Source organism: Canis lupus, chromosome 29 (genome assembly GCF_011100685.1).
Source record: "Canis lupus familiaris isolate Mischka breed German Shepherd chromosome 29, alternate assembly UU_Cfam_GSD_1.0, whole genome shotgun sequence".
Lineage (NCBI taxonomy): Eukaryota > Metazoa > Chordata > Mammalia > Carnivora > Canidae > Canis > Canis lupus.
In genome coordinates, this window is record NC_049250.1 from 40,094,174 (window position 1) to 40,119,474 (window position 25,301).

General features: G+C 37.0%; 1 protein-coding gene and 1 long non-coding RNA gene across 7 annotated transcripts in view; one reads left to right on the forward strand and one right to left on the reverse strand.

Annotated features, from left to right (window-relative positions):
- DPY19L4 (dpy-19 like 4) overlaps window positions 1–20,349 on the forward strand; it is a 61,807-nt gene extending 41,458 nt beyond the window's left edge. For all 4 annotated transcript variants that reach the window (XM_038579788.1, XM_038579790.1, XM_038579787.1 and 1 more), the window contains 5 exons: window positions 537–593; window positions 4,341–4,423; window positions 7,395–7,527; window positions 14,554–14,712; window positions 16,333–20,349. In XM_038579788.1, the coding sequence (XP_038435716.1) occupies window positions 537–593; window positions 4,341–4,423; window positions 7,395–7,527; window positions 14,554–14,712; window positions 16,333–16,497 (597 nt within the window). In that variant the 3' untranslated portion in view covers window positions 16,498–20,349. The remainder of the gene's footprint in view (window positions 1–536; window positions 594–4,340; window positions 4,424–7,394; window positions 7,528–14,553; window positions 14,713–16,332) is intronic.
- The window catches only part of LOC119866746, a 38,685-nt gene extending 17,928 nt beyond the window's left edge, over window positions 1–20,757 (reverse strand). For all 3 annotated transcript variants that reach the window (XR_005381249.1, XR_005381248.1, XR_005381250.1), the window contains exons 1-3: window positions 20,655–20,757; window positions 16,563–16,648; window positions 7,360–7,506 (exon numbers count right to left, since the gene is read on the reverse strand). This is a non-coding gene — a long non-coding RNA (uncharacterized LOC119866746). The remainder of the gene's footprint in view (window positions 1–7,359; window positions 7,507–16,562; window positions 16,649–20,654) is intronic.
- Window positions 20,758–25,301: the final 4,544 nt, after the last annotated feature.

Genomic DNA, 25,301 nt, shown 5'->3' on the forward strand with positions numbered 1-25,301 from the left:
GTTCTGGCAGAGAGGTGATGAGTAAATATCTTTAGTAATAGTCCTGTTGTGTTTTGCCAGTTTTTCCAGAGGTATTTGTATGTTACTTTAGCATACTTGTGCATTGTTACGTATTGGCTATTTTTCCTGTCTTCTTGTTGTTAGTTTTGTAAGTGGCCCAGTTTAGTGTCCTTTGTAAGCTCTTTATAACTTAAATTCCTGGCAGAATTGTCAAATATTGATTTGTTACATGAAATATTACTGTTACCTTTTTTATGTTTTGTCTTTAATTTATATAGTGAATGTTTATATAGTAGCATATAACTATTATAATACATATAGTAGTATGTTTCGCTTTATCTCCAGCTTAATGTATCTTAAATGCCTTAGTCTTCACTCATCTCACTCTGTGAATTAGGTTCCACACTAACTTCAGTTTCCCTGACTGAAATTTTTATGACTGTAAGAATCTGTGATTGGTCATGGAGTTAATGTCTAATACTTCTAGTACCTTCTTAGATGTATGTATCCATAATCATTTTGTTTCAATGTTTTAGGCTCTTATTCTGAGCATGGCTGTTCCCACTATAATAGGTCTCAGCTTATGGAAAGAGGTAAGAAAATCAGATTTTTATATTGTTAAGATGTACTTTACCTACAACTTAGTGATAAATTTGTACATGTGTAACATATTTATATTGAGACACTATTCTAACAACATAAAGTATGATATTCTTAGTATGCTTAATTTTTTATCAGGAACATAGATTCTATTAATTCTAGTAATAGAGCTAAAACATTTTTAGAATGTCATGTGATGCATGTAGTCTAATGCTATTACTAATTCAATTTATAATTGTCAAAGGAAATTACTGAATAAATAGGTGATAATATTAAAAAGTATTTTGGCATGAAAAACTGACAGCTAACATCATACTCAATGGTGAAAAACTGAGATTGTCCTCTAAGGTCAGGAACGAGACAAGGATTCCCACTCTCTCCACTTTTATTCGACATAGCCCTGAAAGTTAGAAGTCTTAGCCATAGCAGTCAGACAAGAGAAAGGAATAAAAAGCATCCAGATTGGCAAGGAAGAAGTAAAATTGTCACTGTGTGCAGATGACATGATACTATATATAGAAAACTCCACAAAGACTCCACCAAAAAAACTACTAGAACTGGGGTGCCTGTGTGGCTCAGTTGGTTAAGCATCTGTCTTCAGCTCAAGTCATGATTCCAAGGTCCTGGAATTGAGCCCGGCATCAGGCTCCCTGCTCAGCAAGGAGTCTGCTTCCCCCTTCCACTCCCCTCTTGCCTCTCCTTGCTCATGCTCTCTCTCTCAAAGAAGTAAAATCTTAAAAAAACTACTAGAACTGATAAATGAATTGAGTAAGATTGCAGGATACAAAATCACTGTATAGAAATCCATGGCATTTCTATACACCAGTAATGAATGAAGCAGCAGAAAGAAAAATTAAGAAAACAATCCCATGTACAATTACACCAAAAATAATAAGATACCTAGGAATGAACCTAACCAAAGAGGTGAAAAATCTGTACTCTGGAAACTATAAAACAACAATGGAAAAAAAAAATTGAAGATGACACAAAGAAATGGAAAGACAGTCCATGCTCATGGATTAGAAGAACAAATATCATTAAAATGTTACTACCCAAAGCAATCTACACATTTAATGCAATCTCTATCAAAATACCAACAGTATTTTTTGAAAATGCCAATAGAATTAGAACAAAAAAATCCTAAAATTTGTATGGAACCAGAAAAGACCTCAAGTAGCCAAAGCAAGTGTTGAAAAACAAAACTGGAATTACTGCATTTCCAGACTTCAGGTTATATTTACAAAGGTGTAGTAATCAAAATGATATGGTACTGGCACAAAAATAGGCACATAGCTCAATTGAACAGAATAGAAAGCCCAGAAATAAATCTACAATTCTAAATTATATAGACAATTAATCTTCAACAAAGGAGATAAGAATATGCAATGGGAAAAAGTTTCTTCAACAAACGATGTTGGGAAAACTGGACAGCTAAAAAAAATGAATGTGGAGCGCTTTCTGACACTACACAAAAATAAACACAAAATGTATTAAGGACTTAAATGTGAGACCTGAAACCATAGAAGTCCTAGAAGAGAACACAGGCAGTAATTTTTCTGACATGGATCATAGCAACATTTTTCCAGATGTGTCTCCTGAGACAAGGGAAACAAAAGCAAAAATAAACTATTGGGATTATATCAAAATAAAAACCTGAACAGCAAAAGGTATAGCCAACAAAACAAAAAGACACCCTACTGAATGAGAGAAGATTTTGCAAATGATATATCTGATAAGAGGTTAGTATCCAAAATATATAAAGAACTGGGGCACCTGGGTGGCTCAGTTGGTTAAGTGTCTGACTCTTGATTGCAGCTCAGATCATGATCGTGGGGTCCTAGGATTGAATCTGTGTCAGGCTCCGAACTCAGTGGGGAGTCTGCTCCATATTCTCTCTCTCCTTCAAGGAAGTGGTGCCCCTCCTCACCCACCATCCTCTCTCACTTGCTCTCTAAAAAAGTAAATCTTTAAAAAAAATGGCAAAAGACATAATTCTCCAAAGAAGACATAGATGGCCAAGAAACACAGGAAAGATGCTCAGCAGCACTCATCATCAGGGAAATGGAAATCGAAACCATAATGAGATAACACCTCACACCTGTCAGAGAGCTAAACTAAAAAACACAAGAAACAAGTACTGGCAAGGATGTGGAGAAATAGAAACCCTTGTGCACTGTTGGTAAGAATGCAAACTGGTGCAGCCACTCTGGAAGACAGTATGGAGGTTCCTCAAAAAATTGAAAATAGAACTACCTTATGAGGGGCACGTCAGGCTCCTTGCTCGGCAGGGAGGCTGCGTCTCCTTTCTCCCACTGCCTGCTGCTCCCCCTGCTTATGCTCTATCAAAAAAATAAATAAAATCTTAAAAAAAAAAAACTAACTTTAGATCCAGCAATTGCACTACTAGGTATTTACCCAAAGAATACAAAAACACTAATTCAAAGGGATACCTGCACTCCTATGTTTATTGCAGCATTATTTACAACAGCCAAATTATGGAAACAGCCCAGGTGTCCATCGATAGATGAATGGATAAAGAAAAAGTGGTGTACACACACACACACACACACACACACACACACACACACACAATGGAATAATAATCAGCCATAAAGGGACGCCTGGGTGGCTAAGTGGTTGAGCAGCTGTCTTTGGCTCAGGGCATGATCCTGGAGTCCCAGGATCGAGTCCTGCATCGGGCTCCTTGCCTGGAGCTTGCTTCTCCTTTCTCTGCCTCTCTGTGTCTCTCATGAATAAGTAAAATTTAAAAAATAATAACCATCCATAAAAAAGAATCATGCCATTTTCAGCAACATGGATGGATCTAGAGAGTATGCTGAGTGAAGTAAGTCCATCAATGAAAGACAAGTACCATATGATTTCATTCATATGTAGAATTTAAGAAATAAAACACAGGAGAAAAGAGAAACCAAAAACCAGACTCTTTAGAGAACAAACAAATGGTTACAGGAGGAGAGGGGGTTGGGGAAATGGTTGAAGTAGGTGATGGGGATTAAGAGCACACTTAACTTGATGAGCACTGAGTAATATATGAAATTGTTGAATCACTATATTGTACACCTGAAATGAATATAACAGTATGTTAACTACACTAGAATTGTTGAAAAAGTATTTTGACAACTCCAAAATTTAAATATTTATAAAATAATATAAATCCTTTAGTTTATTATAATGTAAAACCAATTGCTAATAAACCTGTGAATTATTTGACCTGAAATTAATTAATTGTGTGTTGAAAGATACAACTGATGATTAGTTATTTGGTAATGATAAAATTATTTATTGAGTTTAGGCAATAAATTAACCATTTAAATAAATTTAATTATTTATTTTTAAGGATTTATTTATTTATTAGAGAGCGTGTGCACAAGTGGGCTTAGGAGCAGAGGAGAGAGAGAGGGAGCCACAGACTCCCCACTAACCAGGGAGTGCAATGTGGGCCTTGATCCCAGGACCCTGAGATCATAACCTGAAATGAAGGCAAATGCTTAACTGATTGAGCCACCTAGGCACCCCTAAAATAGATTATATGGGTTATTTGGACTGAGAAAGATGAGCAGCACTGAAAGAAAGTAGAAAGATCCATGAAATTTTCCTATGAGCACAATGTTACGATATTGTCTTATGTTAGTCTCTTAGTCTTTTGAAATACTATGTAGCAGTTTTAAGCTTTCTGGATACTTATGCATACTTCTTGGAAATTTTGTTTTGCATTTTAGTTTTTTCCAAGATTAATGACAGAATTAATGGAACTACAAGAATTTTATGACCCAGATACAGTGGAACTTATGACCTGGATAAAGTAAGAATTGAACTGCTTTTAAGACTAATAATTGATTATTGCATGCTATCTGATTTCAGAGGAAATAATAAATTAATCCTTTTCCAAATTCTTCTCATAAAATTCAGAATTTTATTCCCATGCTTTTAGGGCTATTTAGTTTTCGATTGACTTACAATTCTAATTTTCTAATTGAACTCTCCACTGAAAATATAGCATTGAGGGGCACCTGGCTGACTCAGTCAGAATAGCATGTGACTCTTGATTACTTGGTTGTGAGTTCAGCCCCACATGGTTGTAGAGATTACTGAAATAAATAAAAAACTTAAAAAAGAAGAAAATATAGCATTGATAAATTTGAGACTCTTGGCATCAAATACCTAGAAATGTGGAATATAAAGGAACAATATTCCTTTAGATAATCAAGAGGATGCTTCTTTTGCCATGGGTTGGAAATGGATGAGCGGTGGATTGCTAGTCTTGGTAACCAAGTATACCAAAATTTAAATTTTTAATTTTAATACCAATGCCTGTTTTAATGCCCACACAGTACAGAAGATGTGGTCTTGGGCCAGTGGATGGTGGGGACTATAGTTAAGATACCTTTTTCCCTTTCCCAACACAGGCATATAACCAGGGGACCCTCAGAAGGCTACAGTGTCAATGATAGACTAACAAGTTACCCATAGAGTGCTAGAAGAAGATGATAAGAAAGTATGTCTTTCTTGGCCTCAGCTCTTGGTCAAAAAAAGTCTCTCTGAATTTGTATCAGTGGATCTGAATTCACATGTGTTTGCAGTTTGAAATTAGGCTTGTTTAATCCAGAAAACCCCCAGGCAAGAAATTATCATAAAAAGTGGCCCTGGGTTGGTTTGGAGGGCCTGATATGTTTTCAACCCAGGCTATACAGGTTTCCACAAATAAAACTTCATGAAAATGAGCTCTAAAATTACAAAACACATGAAGAAATAGTCTAACACAGCAAGAATCAACTGTTGTTTGTAATAAACAGCAGAATTAGACCTCTAGCTACTTTTAAATTTATTTATCTATTTATTTACTTAAGTAATCTCTATGCCCAATGTGACCCTGAGATCAAGAGGTGCATGCTCTTCCGACTCTACCAGCCAGATGCCCCAGACCTCTAGCAATTTCTAATAATAAAATTTGTTTATGTCAGTTTTTGCTGCATAATAGACTGCCACAAAACTTAGTGGCAACAAATGATAAATATTTTTTATTTGTACCATTTTGACAGTCAGCTGAATGGGGGAGGATTCTTCTGGTCTGGGGCATCTGATCTGGGCCTGGGTAGTCTGGCATGGCCTCTCTCACCTGTCTAAAGGTATCAGCTGAAAGGATGGAATTGACTTGGCCCTGGGCCTCTCATCATCCATCCATGTAGCCTGGGCTCATTCACAGGGTAGTGGTTATAGAGTTCACGAGAGCATCAAGAGAGCACAAATGTCGTTGTCAAGCATTTTTAAAGTCTCTGCTCACTTTGTTGTTCTATTGGCCAAAGCAGGTCACTGAGCAAGACCAGCATTTGCTCCCCGAGCACAGGTATGGGAGGAGAATCTTTGCAGCCATTTTGCAGCTAGTCTACCCCATGGAAAGACACTATGAAATAACTACATTGAAAATTATTTAAGACATAGAAGAAGAAACTAAAACATGAAAAAGAAATGAAACACTATCAAAAATAGCCAGGAAAATATGGAGGGGAAAGTAAAAATGTTTCTAGAATGAGGAATAAGTTTATAGAAGTGAGAATTGGTCTTATTACAAGGTCTTGTTACTGTAAATACACTCTTCATATTTCTAAGAATTGTTGTCTTTTGATCTCCCTTAACTGCTGCCCTTTAATATTTTTTTGTGAATTGTATTTACCATTGTGGAAGACTGACTATATAGCTTTGTGTTATCAATTAACAAAAGAGGAAGTTAAGTCTGGGTGTGTGATTTATCACAGTATTTTCAAAACCAGCACAGAGGCCTGAACATTGGACATTGTACACCAGGCAATAGGACATATATATTATTGTGGTATAATTATCCTGTTTCATGTTTGTTTCCCCATTACTGGGTGCACCCTGAAGTCAGTGGCTGTGTGTCTTCTTTTATTTCCAGAGCTTGGCATTGTCCCTAGCATATAGTAGATGAATATTGAATATTGAAAGTGATTGAACAAGTAAAGACATTGGAGCAATCCTTTGGGATCTGCTTTTAGATTTCCTAGTTTTGTAAGTGGCATCTGTTTGGGACTTTGGATCATGGTTCAAAGAGAAGTTCTAGGGACCCCTGGGTGGCTCAGCAGTTGAGTGTTGGCCTCGGCTTGGGGCGTGATCCTGGGGTCCCAGGATTGAGTCCCACGTCGGGCTCCCTGCATGGAGCCTGCTTCTCCCTCTGCCTGTGTCTCTGCCTCTCTCTCTCTCTCTCTCTTTGTCTCTCATGAATACATAAATCTTTAAAAAAAAAAAAACACAACAAAGAGAAGTCAAGTCCTATATGTGTTATCTGTAGACAGGTACATGGTAAAGGTAGGGAAGAAGCAGGAGACGAATGGATTGGGAAGGAGTGGGGTTGTAGTGGGGGATAAATTTGACAATTCACACTATCACCATTGAATTGACCACTCTATATATAAGGTAGTAAATTCTTGTCACTATATATACCCTGCATTATTTTTTAATAGTATGTTTACCATCTGGTCTATATGTTTCTTGTCCTTTTTCCAATCTCTCTCAAAAGCAGAGACCTTGTCTCCACTCCACTTTAAAAAAAATGTCTATATTTTCAGCATTCAAAATACTCCTGGCACATAATAAGTATTCAGATTCTTTTTTAACGAATTCATAAATGAAATAAAACCTGACATCAAAACTCAAGTATACAATCATTGTTGAGTTGCCTGCTATTTCAGAGTTGGTATAAATCAGTGATCTAAATAGTAGTACCTTTTCAGTGTGTAAATCTGTGTGCTTCTTTGCAGAAGGCAAGCTCCGGTTGCAGCTGTGTTTGCAGGAAGTCCACAGTTAATGGGTGCAATTAAATTATGCACTGGATGGATGGTGACCAGCTTGCCTCTTTACAATGATGATGATCTTCTCAAGAGAAATGAAAATGTAAGACATTTTAGATTACACATTTGGATCTTTTTAACATTGCTCCCTATTTTAGTATCGCTCTGTAATGATGCATATGTTCCTGGTTAGCTAGGAAAATCCAAACAATTTTAGAGTCAATTAGCTTTAGTTTTTAAAAAGCTGTGTAATATGTTTAAGCAGGAGGAGAGCCAAAATTAAAATACTAAGTTCCTTATTTCATGAATAGTAAAATGATATGTTTCTAGGAGAAACATTTAATTTTCCACGAAGTTTCAAAGGAACTGCTATGTCCTATTTGGAAAATATCTTTGTTCTCAATTACATTATTGAAGAAAGGCTGTCAGTTAATATCTTTTTTTTTTAAGTTTTTTTTTTTATTTATTCATGAGAGACACACACAGAGAGAGAGAGAGAGGCAGAGACACAGGCAGAGGGAGAAGCAGGCTCCATACAGGGAGCCCGATGTGGGACTCGATCCTGGGTCTCCAGGATCACACCCTGGGCTGAAGGCAGGCACTCAATGGCTTAGCCACTCAGGCGTCCCTGTCAGTTAATATCTTGATACACTTTGTATTTCCAAGCTAAAATTGTATCTCATTTTGGTTTATTTTTCAGTATGGGCTGTTACTAATAACTTAGTGTAACATTAGAATGATAATCTAATTACTATTCAGAGAATATATTATTTTGAATGTTTGGTCTGGATATAAAAGTTAACTTCATCTGAAAGCAGTGACTAACTGAACCTGAATTCCAAATACTCTCTTTTTCAGTTTGAAAGAATTTCATAAGGTTTTTAAGTATGCTCTAAGATGAGGTAGTATAGCAATATAGAATTTAGACACAAAGAATGCAGATTCTGGAATTAGAACACCTAGACTCAAATGCTCCTTCTGCCGTGTCCTAGCTCTGTGACCTTGAACAAGTTTCTTTTCTCTTTTTAAGATATTTTTTAAAGTTTTATTTATTTTTTTATTGGAGTTCAATTTGCCTCTTTTTAAGATTTAAAAACATTTAAAAAAATATATATGTGTTTTTAAGATTTTATTTATTTATTCATGAAAGACAGACGGAGAGACAGAGAGAGAGAGAGAGAGAGAGAGGCAGACACAGGCAGAGGGAGAAGCAGGCTCCATGCAGGGAGCCTGATGTGGGACTCGATCATGGGTCTCCAGGACCAGGCCCTGGGCTGAAGGCGGCGCTAAACCGCTGAGCCACCTGGGCTGCCCCTTAAATATATTTTTGAAAGATTTTATTCATTTATTTGACAGAGAGAGATTACACAAGCAGGGGGAGCAGCAGGGAGAGGGAGAAGCAGGCTCCCTGCTGAGCAGAGAGCCCAACTTGGGGCTAGATCCCAGGACCTTAGGATTATAACCTGAGCCGAAGGCAGATGCTTAACCAACTGAGCTATTCAGGTGCCCCCTTTTTTGTTTAACTTTCAGTTAACATACAGTATAATATTAGTTTCAGTTGTACAATATAGTGATTCAGCACTTCTAATCTCTGCACCCAATGTGGGGCTCAAACTTACAACCCCGAGATCAAGAGTTACTTGCTCTGCTGACTGAGCCAGCCATGAACCCTCTTTTCTTTTTCTTTTTTTTTGCATTTCCACAATGGCTTTTTTAAAAAATGGAAGTATAATTGACATGTAACATTATATTAGTTTCATGTGTACAATGTAATGATTTGGTATTTATATATATTGCAAAATGATTACCACAATAAGTCTAGTTCATGTCTGTCACCATGATAGCTATAAATGTTTTTTCTTGTGCTGAGAACTTTTAAGATATACTCCCTTAGCAATTTTTGAATGTGCAATACAGTGTTACTGCTGTATTGCACACTCAAAATACTGTAACATAGCAATACTCTATGCTCTACACTTACTTTATAACTTTATGTTTGTGCCTTTTGACTCCCTCTACCCATTTTTACTGACCTCCCATCCCTTACCTCTGGCAACCACCATTCTTTTTTCTGTATCTGTGAGGTTGGTTGTTTTGTTCTTAGATTCCACATGAAAGTGAGATCATACAGTATTTGTCTTTGTTTGACTTATTTCACTTAGCATAATATCCTCAAGGTCCATCCATATTGTTGCAAATGGCAAGATTTTATTCTTTTTTGTATATTCTTTTTTGATTTTATTTTTTAAATAGTTTTCTATTTATAAGTACACATACACATATATACTATGTTTTCTTTATCTGTTCATTCATTGATGAACATTTAGGTTGTTTCCATATCTTGGCTGTTATAAATAATGCTGCTGCAAACATGGTTGTATATATCTTTTTGAATCAGTATTTTCATTTCCTTTGGATAAATACCCAGAAGTGGAATTGTTAGATGATGCGGCAGTTCTATTTTTAATTTTTTTTAACGATTTTATTTGTTTATTTGAGAGAGAGGGAGAAAGCATGAGCAAGGGGTAGAGCAGAAGGATAAGCAGGCTCCTCACTGAATGGGGAGCCCCATACAGGGCTTGATCCCAGGACTGCGGGATCATGACCTGAGCTGAAGGCAGATGCTGAACCAACTAAGCTACCCAGGTGCTCCTATTTTTAATTTGTTTGAGGCAACTTCATACTGTTTTCCTTAGTGGCTGTACCACTTTACCTTCCCATCCACAGTGCAAGTGTTCCCTTTTCTCCACAGCCTCAGCAGTACTTATTTTTTGCCTTCTTGATCCTAGCCATTCTAACAGTTGTGAGATAATATCTCATCGTGGTTTTAATTTGCATCTCTCTGATGATAAATGATGTCAAGCACCTTTTCATGTACCTGTTTGCCATCCATTTTTCTTCTTTGGAAGAATGTCTATTTAGATCTTCTGCCCATTTTTTTTTCCTGCCCATTTTTTAATCAGATTTTTTTAAATTGAGCTGTATGAGTTTTCTATATATTTTGGATATTAACCTCTGATCAGTTATGTGATTTGTGAATATTTTCTCCTATTCATTAGGTTGCCTTTCATTTTGTTGATGGTTTTCTTTGCAATGCAGAAGCTTTTTAGTTTGATGTAGTCCCACTTGTTTATTTTTGCTTTTGTTGCCTTCATGTTTGCTGTCAAATCCAAAAAAATAATTGCCAAGACCAATGTCAGAGACTCACCACCTGGGGTGCCTGGGTGGCTCAGTTGGTTGAACGTCTGGCTCTTGGTTTCAGCTGGGGTCATGATCTCAGCTCAGGGTCCTGGAATTTAGCCCCAGATCGTGCACTATGCTCAGCAGGGAACATGTTTGAGGATTCTCTCTCTCTCCTCCTCTCTCGGCCCCGCCCCCTATTCTCTTCCTTTATTTTGCAAATAAATAAATTTTGTTTAAAAAAAAAGAACTTACAAAAATAAAAAAAATAACTTACCAATTATGTTTGCTTCTAGATATTTTATGGTTTCAGGTCCTACATTCAAATTTCTAACCCATTTGGGTTAATTTTTGTGTATTGTGTACAATAGCAGTTCAATTTCATTCTTTTGCATGTTGCTTTGCAGTTTTCCTAGCTTCATTTATTGAAAAGATTGTCCTTTCCCATTGTATTTTTTTTTACTCCTCTGTTGTAAATTAATTGACCATGTGTGCGTGGGTTTATTTTTGGACTCTCTGTTTTGTTCCATTGATCTACGTATCTGTTTATCCTGGTTTGGATTATTGCAGCTTTGTAATATAGTTTGCAGTTAGGGAGCATGATTCCTCCAGCTTTGTTCTTTCTCAAGCTTTCTCTGACTCTTCAGGGCCTTTTTTGGTTCCATACAAAATTAGGATTGTTAGTTCTATTTCTGTGAAAAATGCAATTGGAATTTTGGTGGGGATTGCATTGAATCTGTAGATTGCTTTAGGTAGGGAATATGGTCATTTTAACAGTATTAATTCTTCTAATCGATGAAACTAGAATATCTTTCATTTGTATCTTCTTCAGTGTCTTTAATTTTGAGAAGTTTCTGAATCTGGAAATAATAATAGTTCTTAAGTCCTAGTTGTGAAAATTAAATGAGAGAATGCAGTATGCCTGAAACATAGTAAACCTTAAATATTAGTTATTATTGTGTTCTTATTTACTATTAAATTATACATGCACACACACAGAATCATTGAAAGTATGAAGAGGAGCTCAAAAGCAGGAATAATCAGTTCTGCCTTCAAAAACCCAAGTCTTCATTAATGGCATTCCATTGATCTGGGCTTTGAAGAACTCTTAGAAACTTGTTTGGAAAAAGAATGCATATGATTCCAAGCTGAAAAAGTAACATGAGCTATGAAATTTGTATAGCCATAGCCATGAAACTAAAAAATAAAATGAGGCCAAATTCTGAATGACCTGGACTGTCATGCTGAAGAATTCAGACTTACCCTTGAGGCATTTGGGAGTTATCAAAGACCTTTAATAAGCCTGGGAATGGAATGCTTAGATCTGTTTTTGAGAGTTAATTATGGTCAGAGCAGAAAGAACGATTGAAGCAAGGAGAGGTCAGAGATGAAGAGATCTACCTGGGAGTGATTTGTGTGAAAGACAACAGCTGCCTTTGACTAGTATTTGCTGTACTTTGAAAGGGTAGAGTCTCTTAGAATGTATAGAGCATATTTCTGAACTTTATTTTTTGTGGATTTCTTTGTTGTCTTATGATTAGTCTTTTCCTAATATAGAATTTCAAAATCACTTATAATTAGGTCAAACTTCTAATTAGGTTTTAATAAAATTTAAACATTTTAGAGTTTAATGTTTTATGTAACTTGACTATGAGAATAGGAACCATTTTCTTTTCCAAAACTTTGTCTTTCTCTATAGTGTCTAGTACGTAGCAAGTACTGAATAAATTTATTGTTAAACTAAAATTCAAATCAAACTCCATAAATGAGACCATATAATTTGAATTAGGTACTATCTATAATTCATAACATTTAACTAATCTTGTATAATCTCCTAGGCCAGTGATTCTCAAATCTGGAACTGTTAGGCCCCTGGGGGCATTTGGCAATGAGTAGAGACATTTTGACTGTTCTAACTATAGGAGGAATTCTACAGATATCTAGTGGGTAGGGACCAGGAATACTGCTGAATATCCAACAGTACACATAACAGTCTTCTTCTGTCCTAACAAAGAATTATGTAGCTCAAGATGTCAATAGTGCTGAGATTGAGAAACCCTATCTATCAGTTCTGTTATTGACATTGCAAAGAAGTGGGCTTTTTTAAATGCCCCATGAATATGTTACAGTTTCTCAAAATTTAAGAATATATGTGAAAAACAATAAATAGAAATAGACTGGAAAGAACTATTTCCATTGGAATGTATTTAAAAGTAAAATGAGGGGCACCTGGGTGGCTCTGTGGTTCAGTGTCTACCTTTGGCTCAGGTCATGATCCTGGGGTTGTGGGACCAAGTCCCGCATCATGTTCCCTATAGGGAGTCTGGTTCTCCCTCTGCCTATGTCTCTGCCTCTTACTTGTGTCTCTCATCTCTCATGAATAAATAAATAAATAAAATCTTAAAAAAAAAAAAAAAGTAAAGTGACTAAGAAATTTCCTCTTGGTTTATTAGCATTCTGTATACCAGAATATTCAGGTGAGTATCTCTATCATATTGGTGGACGTCCATTGGACCTGATGGCGCTGGATAGACGACAGTCATAACATGTAGTAGGTGGCTGCTGAGTATCAAATAGTTTAGGATCTTGTCCTATCTAGATTTCAAATCAGTATTTTTAGGACATATAGTATATGGTGCTTTTGGTTTAGCATTTCTGATTTTATTTTTTTCTAAAGGGTAGCAAGAAAAAATAAATAAATAAATAAAGGGTAGCAAGAGTTAGTCCAACGTTAGCATTTCAGAAAACCTGAAAAACTTTATTATCTAATAAGATCCAGAACTTACTATTTGATAAGATCAGCAAAATTGTAATGAAAAATACCACAGAATCAAGACAAGTTTTAAGCATTTTTGCTCATTGAGTATTTTGTGACAGTGGTCAAATTATATTTAATCTTGCTGATTTTATCTCATGTATAAATGAGTATAAAATACTCTGTACATGGGGTGGGGGGGGGAAATCCCTGGGTAGCTCAGCAGTTTGGCGCCTGCCTTTGGCCCAAGGTGTGATCCTGGAGTCCTGGGATCGAGTCCCACGTCAGACTCCCTGCGTGGAGCCTGCTTCTCCCTCTGCCTGTGTCTCTGCCTCTCTCTCTCTCTCTCTCTCTCTCTCTCACTGTGTGTGTGTCTCTCATGAATAAATAAATAAAATCTTTAAAAAAAAATTCTCTGTACATGCTAAGAAAGATAGTAGGAACCATTCTAACTCAATAATGAAACGACAAGCCTTAAGAAATGGGCAAAGCCCGTTTGCAGCAATGTGGATGAATCTTGAAGGCATTATGCTAAGTGAAAGAAGTCAGATAAAGACAAATAACTGTATGATAACCCTTAAATATGGAATCTAAAAAAGCCAAATTCATAGAAACAGTAGTATGGTGGTTACCAGGGGCTGGAAGGTAAGGGCATGGGGACATGTTGGTCAAAGTGTACCAACTTCCAGTTATGAGATGAGTAAGTTCGGGGGATCTAATATACAGTATGGTGATTATGGTTAATAGTACTCTATTTAAAAAAAAATACTGTATTTACATACTTGAAAGTTTCTAAGAGAGTAAATCTTAAATGTTCTCATCAGAAAAAAGAAATGGTAATTATTTGACATGATGGAGGTGCCAGCTAATGTTATGGTGGTAATAACTGTGCAGTATTTAAGTGTGTCAAATCAATATGTTGTATACCTTAAACTTGCAAAATATTATGTGTCGATCATATCTCAGTAAAGCTGGGGGGAAAATGGCCAAAGGATTGAATGGACATTTCTCCAAAGAAGACATACAGTGGATAGTGAGTGAATTGTGTGAATGTAAGCTTCTTGAGGGCAGGAATCAAGTCTTAGTAAATAGCTTTATTTTCTGTAGATAGTGCTTAATACTAAGTCTTAGTAGATGTTTCAAATAACACATTTTAAATGTTTTTGAATTACTGTTTTAATTCTATTCTTTCAGATCTATCAGATCTATTCAAAGCGATCTGCTGAGGATATTTATAAAATACTGACATCCTACAAGGCTAATTACCTAATTGTAGAGGATGCTATCTGCAATGAGGTGGGAACCATGAGAGGCTGTAGAGTGAAAGATTTATTAGACATTGCAAATGGCCACGTAAGTAACCACTTGAGAGGTTAAATCTCTTTGAGAAAAAGACATTTTAACTTTTACTCTTCAAACTTATTTTTGGGACTTAACTAAGAATATAATTAAAAGTGATATAGCAGCGCGGTGGGGGGAGCATTAAAAGTAGTTTGAAGTATTTTTTTCAATGTACAAAAGAAAATTTGGGCATTTTTGCAGAAAAAAATTTTACCAATACCTGGATTCCTTATTCATTGCCTATACTTTGTATTCCACATTTATATACAAAAGATGGCATAATTTGAACAATGATTTTATTTTAGCTTATTATAATCTAAAGAGCAGCTGGTCGCATTGTTACATTATGTTGAGAATTTTCTGATAATTTGATTTATAGCTAGAAAAATTGCTTACTAAATCATCACAGTCCCTATTATCCACAAAAATTAGTGTATTCAGAGCTCCTTTGGTTTTTAGGATTTAGCTATATTTTAACTTTTCATTGACTTTGGCTATTTGACCAAACCTTTTTACTTCTCAGCCTGTAATGCATATATTATATATCTGGCAATTAAAAAGAGGAGTTTATATATCTGGTAATTAGTGTTGTCTGGAATGGGTGCCTTTACTCCTGGGAAGTTGTGGTTGGATGACCTTAGAATTTCAGTTGGCCATTTTGAGTTGATATGCATATTCTATTCAGGTAGCAACCAAGATTTTTTTTCTGTCTCTTCCTAAATAATAAGCTTATTATTATTATTCTCTTATTGTCCCAGACCAGTTTGGAGGTGAGAAATTAGTTTTTATGATTTCCACCTTTGTCTTTCCTCATGACCCCTTAATTCTGGAAAATAAGTGTATTCTGTTTTCTGCTTCATGTATTTTGAATTTCCTCTTTTTGGTACTTGATATCTGTGATCTTTGGCCTAATGGGTGACACCATGGAATTTTATTAAACATCAGGTATTCAGTAATTACTGCTGTGTTGCTGCCTGCTGTCTGGAGCCTTTTAATTCTGATCTTGGCTATCTTTCTGTTCCGTTTTAAAGATCAAATTACTTCTTTCATATAATACTGGGCACGGACTTAAAGCTACTTCATTTTTTTATTCTAAAAGATGGTTCTCTGACATTTTTACTCAGCATTAGGAGAATGTTTAACATTTTAGTATAGAAAACCCTTCAAACTAGTTAAGCTGTCTTAGTGAACATCAAGGTGAGAATATAAAGATTTTCACTGGATAAGTCACAAAAACTTGATTACTAGATAATTGTGAGTCATTTCTACATTAGAAGAGTTTGAATATATATTAAGAATGTGTCCATTTCTCAGTCTTAGTAGGCTCCATGATAAGTTAGAGGAATGATAATGAACTAGAGAGACAGTCTTCTATATTTGAGGATTTCTATATCTTTTTGAAAATTGGAAACACTTTTTACTGATTTCTCAATTTCAGTGGGAAGCTGAAGAGTTTAATGGAAATGATAACTCTCTTAATAAAGGGGGTTCTAGGGTTGTTCAACAATGTAAGATCATCTTAGTCCATGTATAGCAATAATATATTTTTTATATCAATAAGTCATTTGTACATTGTATTTCTCTTATAAACTTAATAGCTTTTTTAATATTGTGTTTCATATCTTTCGATAGGTGGTTTGTGAAGAAGGTGACAAGTTAACCTACTCAAAATATGGGCGATTTTGTCATGAGGTCAAAATTAACTATTCTCCATATGTGAATTATTTCACTAGAGTGTACTGGAACAGATCCTACTTTGTATATAAAATCAACACTGTGATATCCTTTCAGTCTTGAAAGATAGCAGAGCCTTCATTTCAAAGACTTATATCACTTGAAGTAAAATGTGATTTTCTTCTTACCTACATGGTGTCTTTTAGAAATCAGAGTATGGACGTTTGAAATGCTGCTGCTTTTTCCCTCTTTGCTATTAACTGGATCCAGAGTTCTGTGGGGTATAGAACATCAGGCATTACTGTCCTTTGGTAAAATGTCACATCTACCACTCTGTAATATTCTGGTCAGATGTTTTCCTTATCGTTACATGGTCTTTAAAGACTTTATATTCTCAACTATTATAAAATTGTCCTTATAAATCTTCATTCTGTCATAACATAGGTCTTGAATTTGATATGTTCAATGTCAGAGTATATTTCTCAAACATAACATTTAATAAATATGTCATTTAATGTCATATAATTATAGACTAGAAGGAAGGACCTCTTCTTACCCTCAAGGCAGTTCTGAAGGTATTTCATGGTTTATAATAGAATTGAAATGTTAAAATAAAAACCAATTTAAATGTTAGCTGAAACTATGTGACATTTAAATTAAAATTTATAAATTGTGTAAAGGAATGTGATTTGATGGATATACACATAAAGATATATCCAGATTTTCCATGATACTGCTCATCATCTGCTGCTTATATAACCATGCACTTTCTTAGTAAAATGTAGTACATGATCTTGCATTTTATTATTTTACAACTATTAAGTGGTTAGCTTTTTTCACTTATGCTCATAAATTTAATATCAATTTAATCATGATAAAACAGTAACTCTTGTTACCTAAATATTTTTAAAACAGACATTTAAAAGAATGTTGTTCAGGTTTTTGAAAGATATGGAATGGGATATACAGCCTATTCACATGTTCTACTGAAGTATTAAGTGAAAAATTAAATCTTCACAAGAATAAGAATATTCTGACATTAGTGACTAAAATGACAAACTAAAATGAACAATTTCTGGGGAGAAATGGGCTGATGCTATTAAACATATTTCTGCATACAGATCTGTTTATTATAAAACACAAATGCTATTATTTAGGAAACAATGGTACAGTCTTCAACATTAAGAACAAAATGACAATTTTAATAAAATTCACAACAGTTTCATAACCTAAACGCAACATTCCTTTAGGTTAAATGTTTTCATATTTTTAATCATTTATTAAAAGAAATTATTAAATGATTAGTTGGGCTGTATAAAGAGATTCAGGATAGATGTATCATTTTAATAAGATGGGATGCATGTTTAGTTTTACCTTATACATATGTTTAGTGAACAGATTTTTAAAATTTTCACTTGTTAGAGTGCTGTAAAATTGCATTTTCAGTACTCTGAATTAACTGCATTAGAAGGGAGCATCTTTTCATTATCTTTATTTTTTTGTTATATATATATCTTTGTTGTTTTGTTTTTAAGTAAAAAAGCACAAGCATTCTTAAGCTCTAGGATGCTTTGCTTTTTTGGAGCCTCACAATTGTTTGATGGCAGTGTCATATATCTAATGCTGCACTAGTTTTATTTGTTCTCATTTCATGCTTTATGTAATTTGTAACAGTTCTATTAACATAGTTGAAGGTAGGGCATATCAGGTTATCTATACATTTTAATAGTGAGTCACTAGTATTTAGCTTCAAGCCTTATGAAAATATTACTGTGGCTACCTGAGTACACAGTGAATAGTTACCTGGTGGTCCTTATGATCAGAGCATGTAAAACAATGCTATTTCAAAGTCAGCTTGCATATTTTGAAAGGGAAATAGAATAACATAAATAGCATGAAATATTTAATTGAATTTTTATTGATTTATATTATCAATTATGCTGAGTTACTTTGTGTGTTTTTTGTTTTTGGCTTTTGACATATACATACTAATAAGTTTCTTTTCCTTCTGTCAACTTTTTAAAATAGATTTGGAGAAACTTACTTTTTTAAATGATAAATTTTTTAGTCAGCATCAGTTGAAAAGGAAAATGTAAGGTTTATTATAGAAGTAACAATACTGGATATAAGAAATTAGCTTACTTGCTTCTATTTTAACTGTAGTTAAAACAGTAGCAGTAGAAAACTTTGAGTGAGGAGCATTTAATTAATTTCTTTGCTTATTTGTAGGGTAATAAATGATTTAAAGTTTTGCAAGTAATTCCATTTGAGTAACTTACAGTTGTTGATTTGACAATAAAAATCTATGAAAGGAAACAAAGTGTATGGTTTTAGGATGGAAGCAGTTTCTCAAAGAAATACAAAACATACTTTGCCCTTGATGTTGCAAAAGCATTGAAATAAGTGCCTTAACTTTTGTTTACTTCTTATTGTTCAAAAATTACTATTGACTTTTTTCTTTTCTGTAAGAAGATTTTGATATCTTTTTCCTCATCATTAAGCACAGAGAAAGACTCCTCACTATGATATTTTCAGTATTAACTTTATTTCATTAATAAGCAAATCTTTGGTAAGGGTCCCAAGGGGATTTCTAGCCTGCTAAATTAATTTATTTAGCTTCCCAAATGCCAAACAGTCTAATAAATAAAAATTGATAAGGTGTATGGTATTGACTCTGTGCTGGTTTGTATTTTTTTCCAACTTTGAGATCTGTAACTTGGTGCTTTTTGTTAGACTATCCCGGTATCACAGCCTCGGGAGTATGCATTGTACTTCAGGACTAACTTTTTTTCTTCATTGCTTTTTGAGTACATAGATGGCATGTTTCTTCAGGACATTAACCCAAACCACCAGTAGCCTCACTGTTGTGGCGCTCTTACATGTACTCCAGGTTGATTCAAGGAAGAGCAGAAATGGAGGTCAAAGTGTGTTACATGTTGGGGCTGGAAAATATGCTTTAAAACAGTAGGTTATTAATTTCTTGAAGGGCACAGTGAACAGCCATCTTACTCAATTGTTTTGTTTTTGGAAAACCACTTGTTTTTTGGCCCTTTCTATTTTTGAACTGTTAAAACATTTTATTGCCTTTAGTGTGTAGATAAAAGTAGTGCCTCTCTTTATAAAATTGATGGGATTTCTAAAAGTTGTATGTAAGTCAATCTTTCTGGTAAATTTATTTTAAGTGCATGAATATTTAAAAATCACGTGTTACAAATTATTCTGTATATTTAAGAACCTTTTGTAAAGCAAGTAACTACTTCATAATTTACATCCCAATATATGCTCTCATTTGTCCACTTTTAAAAATATATAGTCTCTATTGTTGCTATTTGTTAATAGTTTTAGATCTCGACATGTATTAAAATCACAACTTTAAAAAGTTGCAAGTGAAATTGAACAATTTCTTCTTAAAATAATAGCTCATTATTAACCTCTTGAATGTTTAGAGTTTAATATTTTAAAATCAGATTTGAAAATCGCAAAGAATATATTTTATTCAACTATTTTCCATCCATTAAGTTTTCTATACATTATACCTACTTGTTTTCTGTAATAAAAAAGGGTTATTTAAACACCAGATTTGACGAATTTAGCAAAAAGTCCTCTTTCAATCATTTGCTTATGTCCCTTAGAATTTGTAACATTTTACTCTTGGCTTATGAAATCCTAAGTGCAGTTCTATGAGAGATACAGTGAACATCTGACCACTATATTTAGTGGAATAATGGTATCAGATAGAAAAATGCATTCCAAACTTCTAGTTTGAGATATCTCATAAACAACTTTTTAATATTTTAAGTTGGTAGCTTTGTACAGCTATTTAGCAAAGATGAATACAGTTGCTATTATGTATGTTGACTTCTGAATCATATCGCTAACAATGTATAACAGATTAAATGTGTTCCTCCTGTACTAAAGTTACATCTTTCCAAAAGAATAAAAGTCAATTTCAATAAATATAAATCCTTTAAAAGAGTTGGGTTATAAAGTAGTTTACTTCAGATTTTGTAACATTAAATGTACTTTTATCAAGAATGAAATTATTTATTTCATGCTTAATTACACTCCTTGTTTTGTTTCTATAATAAAACTTTTTAGAATTTTAAGTTGTCTTTCATTTATGTGTATCTTTTTGTTATAGCTTTAATGAGACATAACTTATATACTATTTAATTCACTCATTTAAAGTCAGTTCAACAGTTTTTAGTATATTGAGTTGTGCAGTTATCACCACAATTAACTTTAGAACATTTTTAGCACCCCAGAAAGAAACCCCATACCTTTTGGCTGTCACCCTAAACCACTCTATCCTTAGGCAACTCTTACTAATAATATACTCTCTGTCTCTGTATTTGCCTATTCTGGACATTCCGCGTAGATGGACTGGACATTCCATATAGATGGAATCATGATATATGGTCTTTTGTGACTGGCTTCTTTATTTAGCATAAGGTTTTCAAAATTCATTCATGTTGTTGTAAGTATCCCTTTATTGCCAAATAACATTCCACTGTATGGATGTACCACATTTTGCTTATCTGTTCATCAATTGGTGGATGTTTGGGTTTCCACTTTCTGGCTATTACAAACAATCCTTACTATGAACACTTGTGTACAAATTTTGGGGTGGTATAGGTTTTCCTTTTTCTTGAGTATATATCTAGGAGTAGAATTATAAACTGCTTACATCCACTAGGATGGCTGTGATCAAGGAGCAAGGTAATGAGCAAGTGTTGGCAAGGAGAGGGAGAAGTTGGAAAGCTCATACATTGCTGCAGGGATTGTTAAAGTGGTACAGCCGTTTTGAGAACCAGTCTGGCAGTTCCTCAGTTACCACGGTTATCATAGAACCCAGAAATTCTACTCGAGTTGGATGCTCAACCGACTGAGCTACCCACGTGTCCCGATGGAGCATTTTTACTATGTGTATGAAGTAGATCTTACATGTATCCTACTTGTAGTTTGTTGAGCTTCTCGATTACATACATTAAGAATTTTCTTTAAATCAAATTTGCAACTTCTCATATTCCTGTTGTACTTATGGTGGGGTGTTTAATGGTGACCCACATTTCCCTGAGGCTCTGTTGACTTTTCATTTTTTTCCTCTTTGTCCTTTGAATTGCATAACCTCTATCAATCTGTCTTCCAGTTTGCTAATTTCGTCGGTTCAAATCTACTTCTGAGACTCTCTGAATTCCATGTGTGTGTGTGTGTGTGTGTGTGTGCCTGTACCGTTATTCTCTCTATTGATGTTCTCTATTTATAGTAACTGTGGGTACCCCCTGGAGCTTGTTATTATAGTTGGCTTATTTGCTGAGCTTCGGCTGAACTAGTTTAGTGAGGTCTGTTTCCTCCACACTATGGAGCCTCTGATGTTGGTCCTCAGACACCACCACCCTGAGCAGGTTACATGGTCACCCCGGGGTGACTGTGCTTTTAGCAGGGCTCTGACCGTCCCTTTCCTTGGTCTTACGCAGCTGTGAAACTCTACTAGTCATCTCTCCAGCTTGTTATATTGTTTTTTTTTTTTTAAGGTTTTAGTTATTCATGAGAGACACACAGAGGAGAGAGAGGCAGAGACACAGGTAGAGAGAGAAGCAGGCTCCATGCAGGGAGCCCGACGTGGGACTCGATCCCGAGTCTCCAGGATCGCGCCCTGGGCTGAAGGCGGCGCTAAACCACTGAGCCACCAGGGCTGCCCCGTTGTATTGTTTTCAACGATCTCCTGAGGCATAAATTGCTCCACAACCTGATCCAATTAAATCCTGTCTCCTTTGTTTTTTTTTTTGTTTTGTTTTGTTTTTAAATTTTTATTTATTTATGATAGTCACAGAGAGAGAGAGAGAGAGAGGCAGAGACACAGGCAGAGGGAGAAGCAGGCTCCATGCACCGGGAGCCCGACGTGGGATTCGATCCCGGGTCTCCAGGATCGCGCCCTGGGCCAAAGGCAGGCGCTAAACCGCTGCGCCACCCAGGGATCCCAAATCCTGTCTCCTTTGAAGGGGTAGTTTGCTGGTAGTTGGGGGAAGGGGGAGCAAATGACTGGTTTGTCCTAATGCCAAGAGGGCTCTTTGTCTCTTTCCTTGCTTCTTCTTAATTGCTTTCCACCAAAATCTTTGTTGTTTGGAATACCCTTAAGCTTGAACTTCCCTGCACTCTGTTTCAAACAAAGACGGTTCTTTTGGAGGTAGCTGTGGAGCTCTCTGTTGTACGTCCTGGTTTTCTCTGGGCAAAAATCACTGAGCCACAGCGCTGGAGCTGGCACTGGGGGCAGTTGTGTGTCTACGCGGCATTCCTACTTTAGGAGCAGGCTTCTGGGTGGAGATGATAGCCTCTGTGGTCTTGACACGGCTCTCCCCATCCGGAACCTGCACCCTCCGAGTCGGCTGGGGTGACAATGACCAGTGTGCTGTGCCTAAGATAGAGTCTCTACTCTTTAAAAAAAACTTTAATTTTTAAAGATATTATTTATTCATTCATAAAAGACAGAAAGGGAGGCCATGGGAGAGGGAGGCTTGTCGCAGAGCAGGTCCTGGGATCCTGACGTGAGCCGGAGGCAGGCCCGAAATGGAATGAGCCGCCCAGGTGCCCAGAGTCTCTACTCCTAACGTGGGGGCTGGTTGTCACTTGATGTGACATCAAGTCCCATGTCTCTTTAAAATCCCAGTGTACAAGGGAAACCACTTTTGAGGTCTTTTTAAGTCAACGTGATTGTACATAAACTTTGTTGGAACCGAAAGCCTGACTTGTGGCCCAGCACGTATGCGTGGCGCATCTGCGTCCAGAATGAGTAGCGGGAAGGAAAAGCGCGTTGCCCCGAGAGGGCTGTGCCTCCGTGTCCCCAGGCCCTGCGTTCCTGTACGATAGAACCGGAGTCCTGCCTGTCAGCTAACCTACGACCCATGAGCTTTTACAAGATGCGAAAAGGTACCTCGCCCTGTGAAAACTCTTCATTTCCCAGAACACTTTTTTTTTTTAAAGATTTTAAGTAATTTCTAGCATGGGGCTCGAACCCACAACCCCGAGAACAGGTCACAAGCTGCCCTGAGCCCGCCAGGCCCCCCCAGAGCACTTTGTGCCCTGTGAAGAGTGTTTCCTGGGCCGCTGTCCGCCGTGGGCTGGAATCACACTCCTTTTTTCCCTTTTAGAGCCCGCTGACAGGTGAGGAAGGGAACCCTCACCTCGGCCTCCCCTGGGGCCGCGGAGTGGGGCGCCGCCTCCGAGACCCCGGGCCCTCCGCCGCCTGCGCCCCAGGAGCCGCCCCCACCCCAGGCCGCGCCGGGCCTCACCCAGCTTGGCGGAGCTCCCGGAATAAAGAGGTTTCGGGTCGCCCGTGCCCTTCGGTCAGTTCCCAGGGACTGTCAAGGGTTGTTCTTTGGGAAGATGATGGTCAGCAGGCCCGCTCCGGCGCCCCTCACACCGCAGGTGCAGGTCCAGGTCCGGGTGTGCCCTGTGCCCTGGGCCTGAGAGGTCAAGGCCGCCTCCAGAGGTCAAGGCCACCTCCTGACGACCGAGCACATTGTTTTTTAATAGATGTTATTTATTTATTCATGAGAGACCCAGAGAGAGGCAGAGACCCAGGCAGAGGGAGAAGCAGGCTCCATGCAGGGAGCCCGACGCGGGACTCGATCCCGGGACCCCGGGGTCACGGCCTGGGCCCAAGGCAGGTGCTCCACCGCTGAGCCCCCAGGCGGCCCTTTAGCCATCCTCTCAGTAGTTCCCAATTGGCTTTCTTTTTGGTAGTAGTATTGGTAAGAAGTCGAATTCATGAACAGTCATTACTTACCTGGAAACTATGACCAGGGCCGTTGAAATGAGGGGCTGGCTCCTTGTCAGTCTGATAAACGAAATGTCAAGGCAGTGAGGACTTGCTCGGGGAACCGCTGCAGATATGCCATTATGATCCTGTTGGTGGTTTTTGTGATCACAGTGACAAAATACAGTGACGTCAGGCTAATGTTTACCTCCTGCCGCTCGTCCTCTCTCTCTCTCTCTCTCTCTGTCTCAAATAAAAATCTTTATTTTTAGAAAAATTTTAAATGATTTTATTTGTTTGACAGAGCGAGAGAGAGAGAGAGAGAGAGAGAGAGAGAGAGCACGCAGAGGGAGGGGCCGAAGGAGAGGGAGAAGCAGACTCCTCCCTGAGGTGGGGGGGCCTGATGTGTGGCTGCATCCCAGGACCCCGGGGTCATGATCGGAGTTGAAGGCAGATGCTTAACCAACTGAGCCCCCCAGGTGCTCCTAAATAAGCTCTTAAAAAAAAATAAAATCTTTGAATATTACATTAGAAATTAATTCTGCAAAAGTTAACCCTAAGGGTGGGCGTGTTAAACGAAATCTAAGTATATTGGATGAAGTAACTAGCAACACCAGTGAACCCATCAGAGACAGGCTCCACATTGGTTACAGGGTTTCTGACTCTAGTATTTCTCTCCTTTTTTTCCTTAGGGTTTCTATGTCTCTGCTTACACTGCTCACCTGTTCTTGCAGGCTGTCTATCCATTAGAGCCCTTAGCATATAAATCATAGTTGGGGTTTTTCTTTTAAAAATTTTATTTATTTATTCATGAGAGACACAGAGAGAGAGAGACAGAGAGAGGCAGAGACACAGGCAGGGGGAGAAGCAGGCTCCCTGCGGGGAGCCCGATGCAGGACTCGATCCCAGGACCCCGGGGTCACGCCCTGGGCGGAAGGGAGGCGCTAAACCCCGGACCCACCCAGGCACCCAGGGCAGAATTCTTTTTATAATTGTGAGTAGCAGTCCTTCATCAAATATATCTTTTGCAAATATTTTTTTCGCAGTCTGTGGCTTCTCATTTTCTTGACATTGCCTTTCACAGAACAAAAGGTTTTAATTTCAGTGGAGTTCAGCTTATCAGCTATTACTTTCATGGGTTGTGCCTTTGGTATTTAATCTAAAAAGTCAT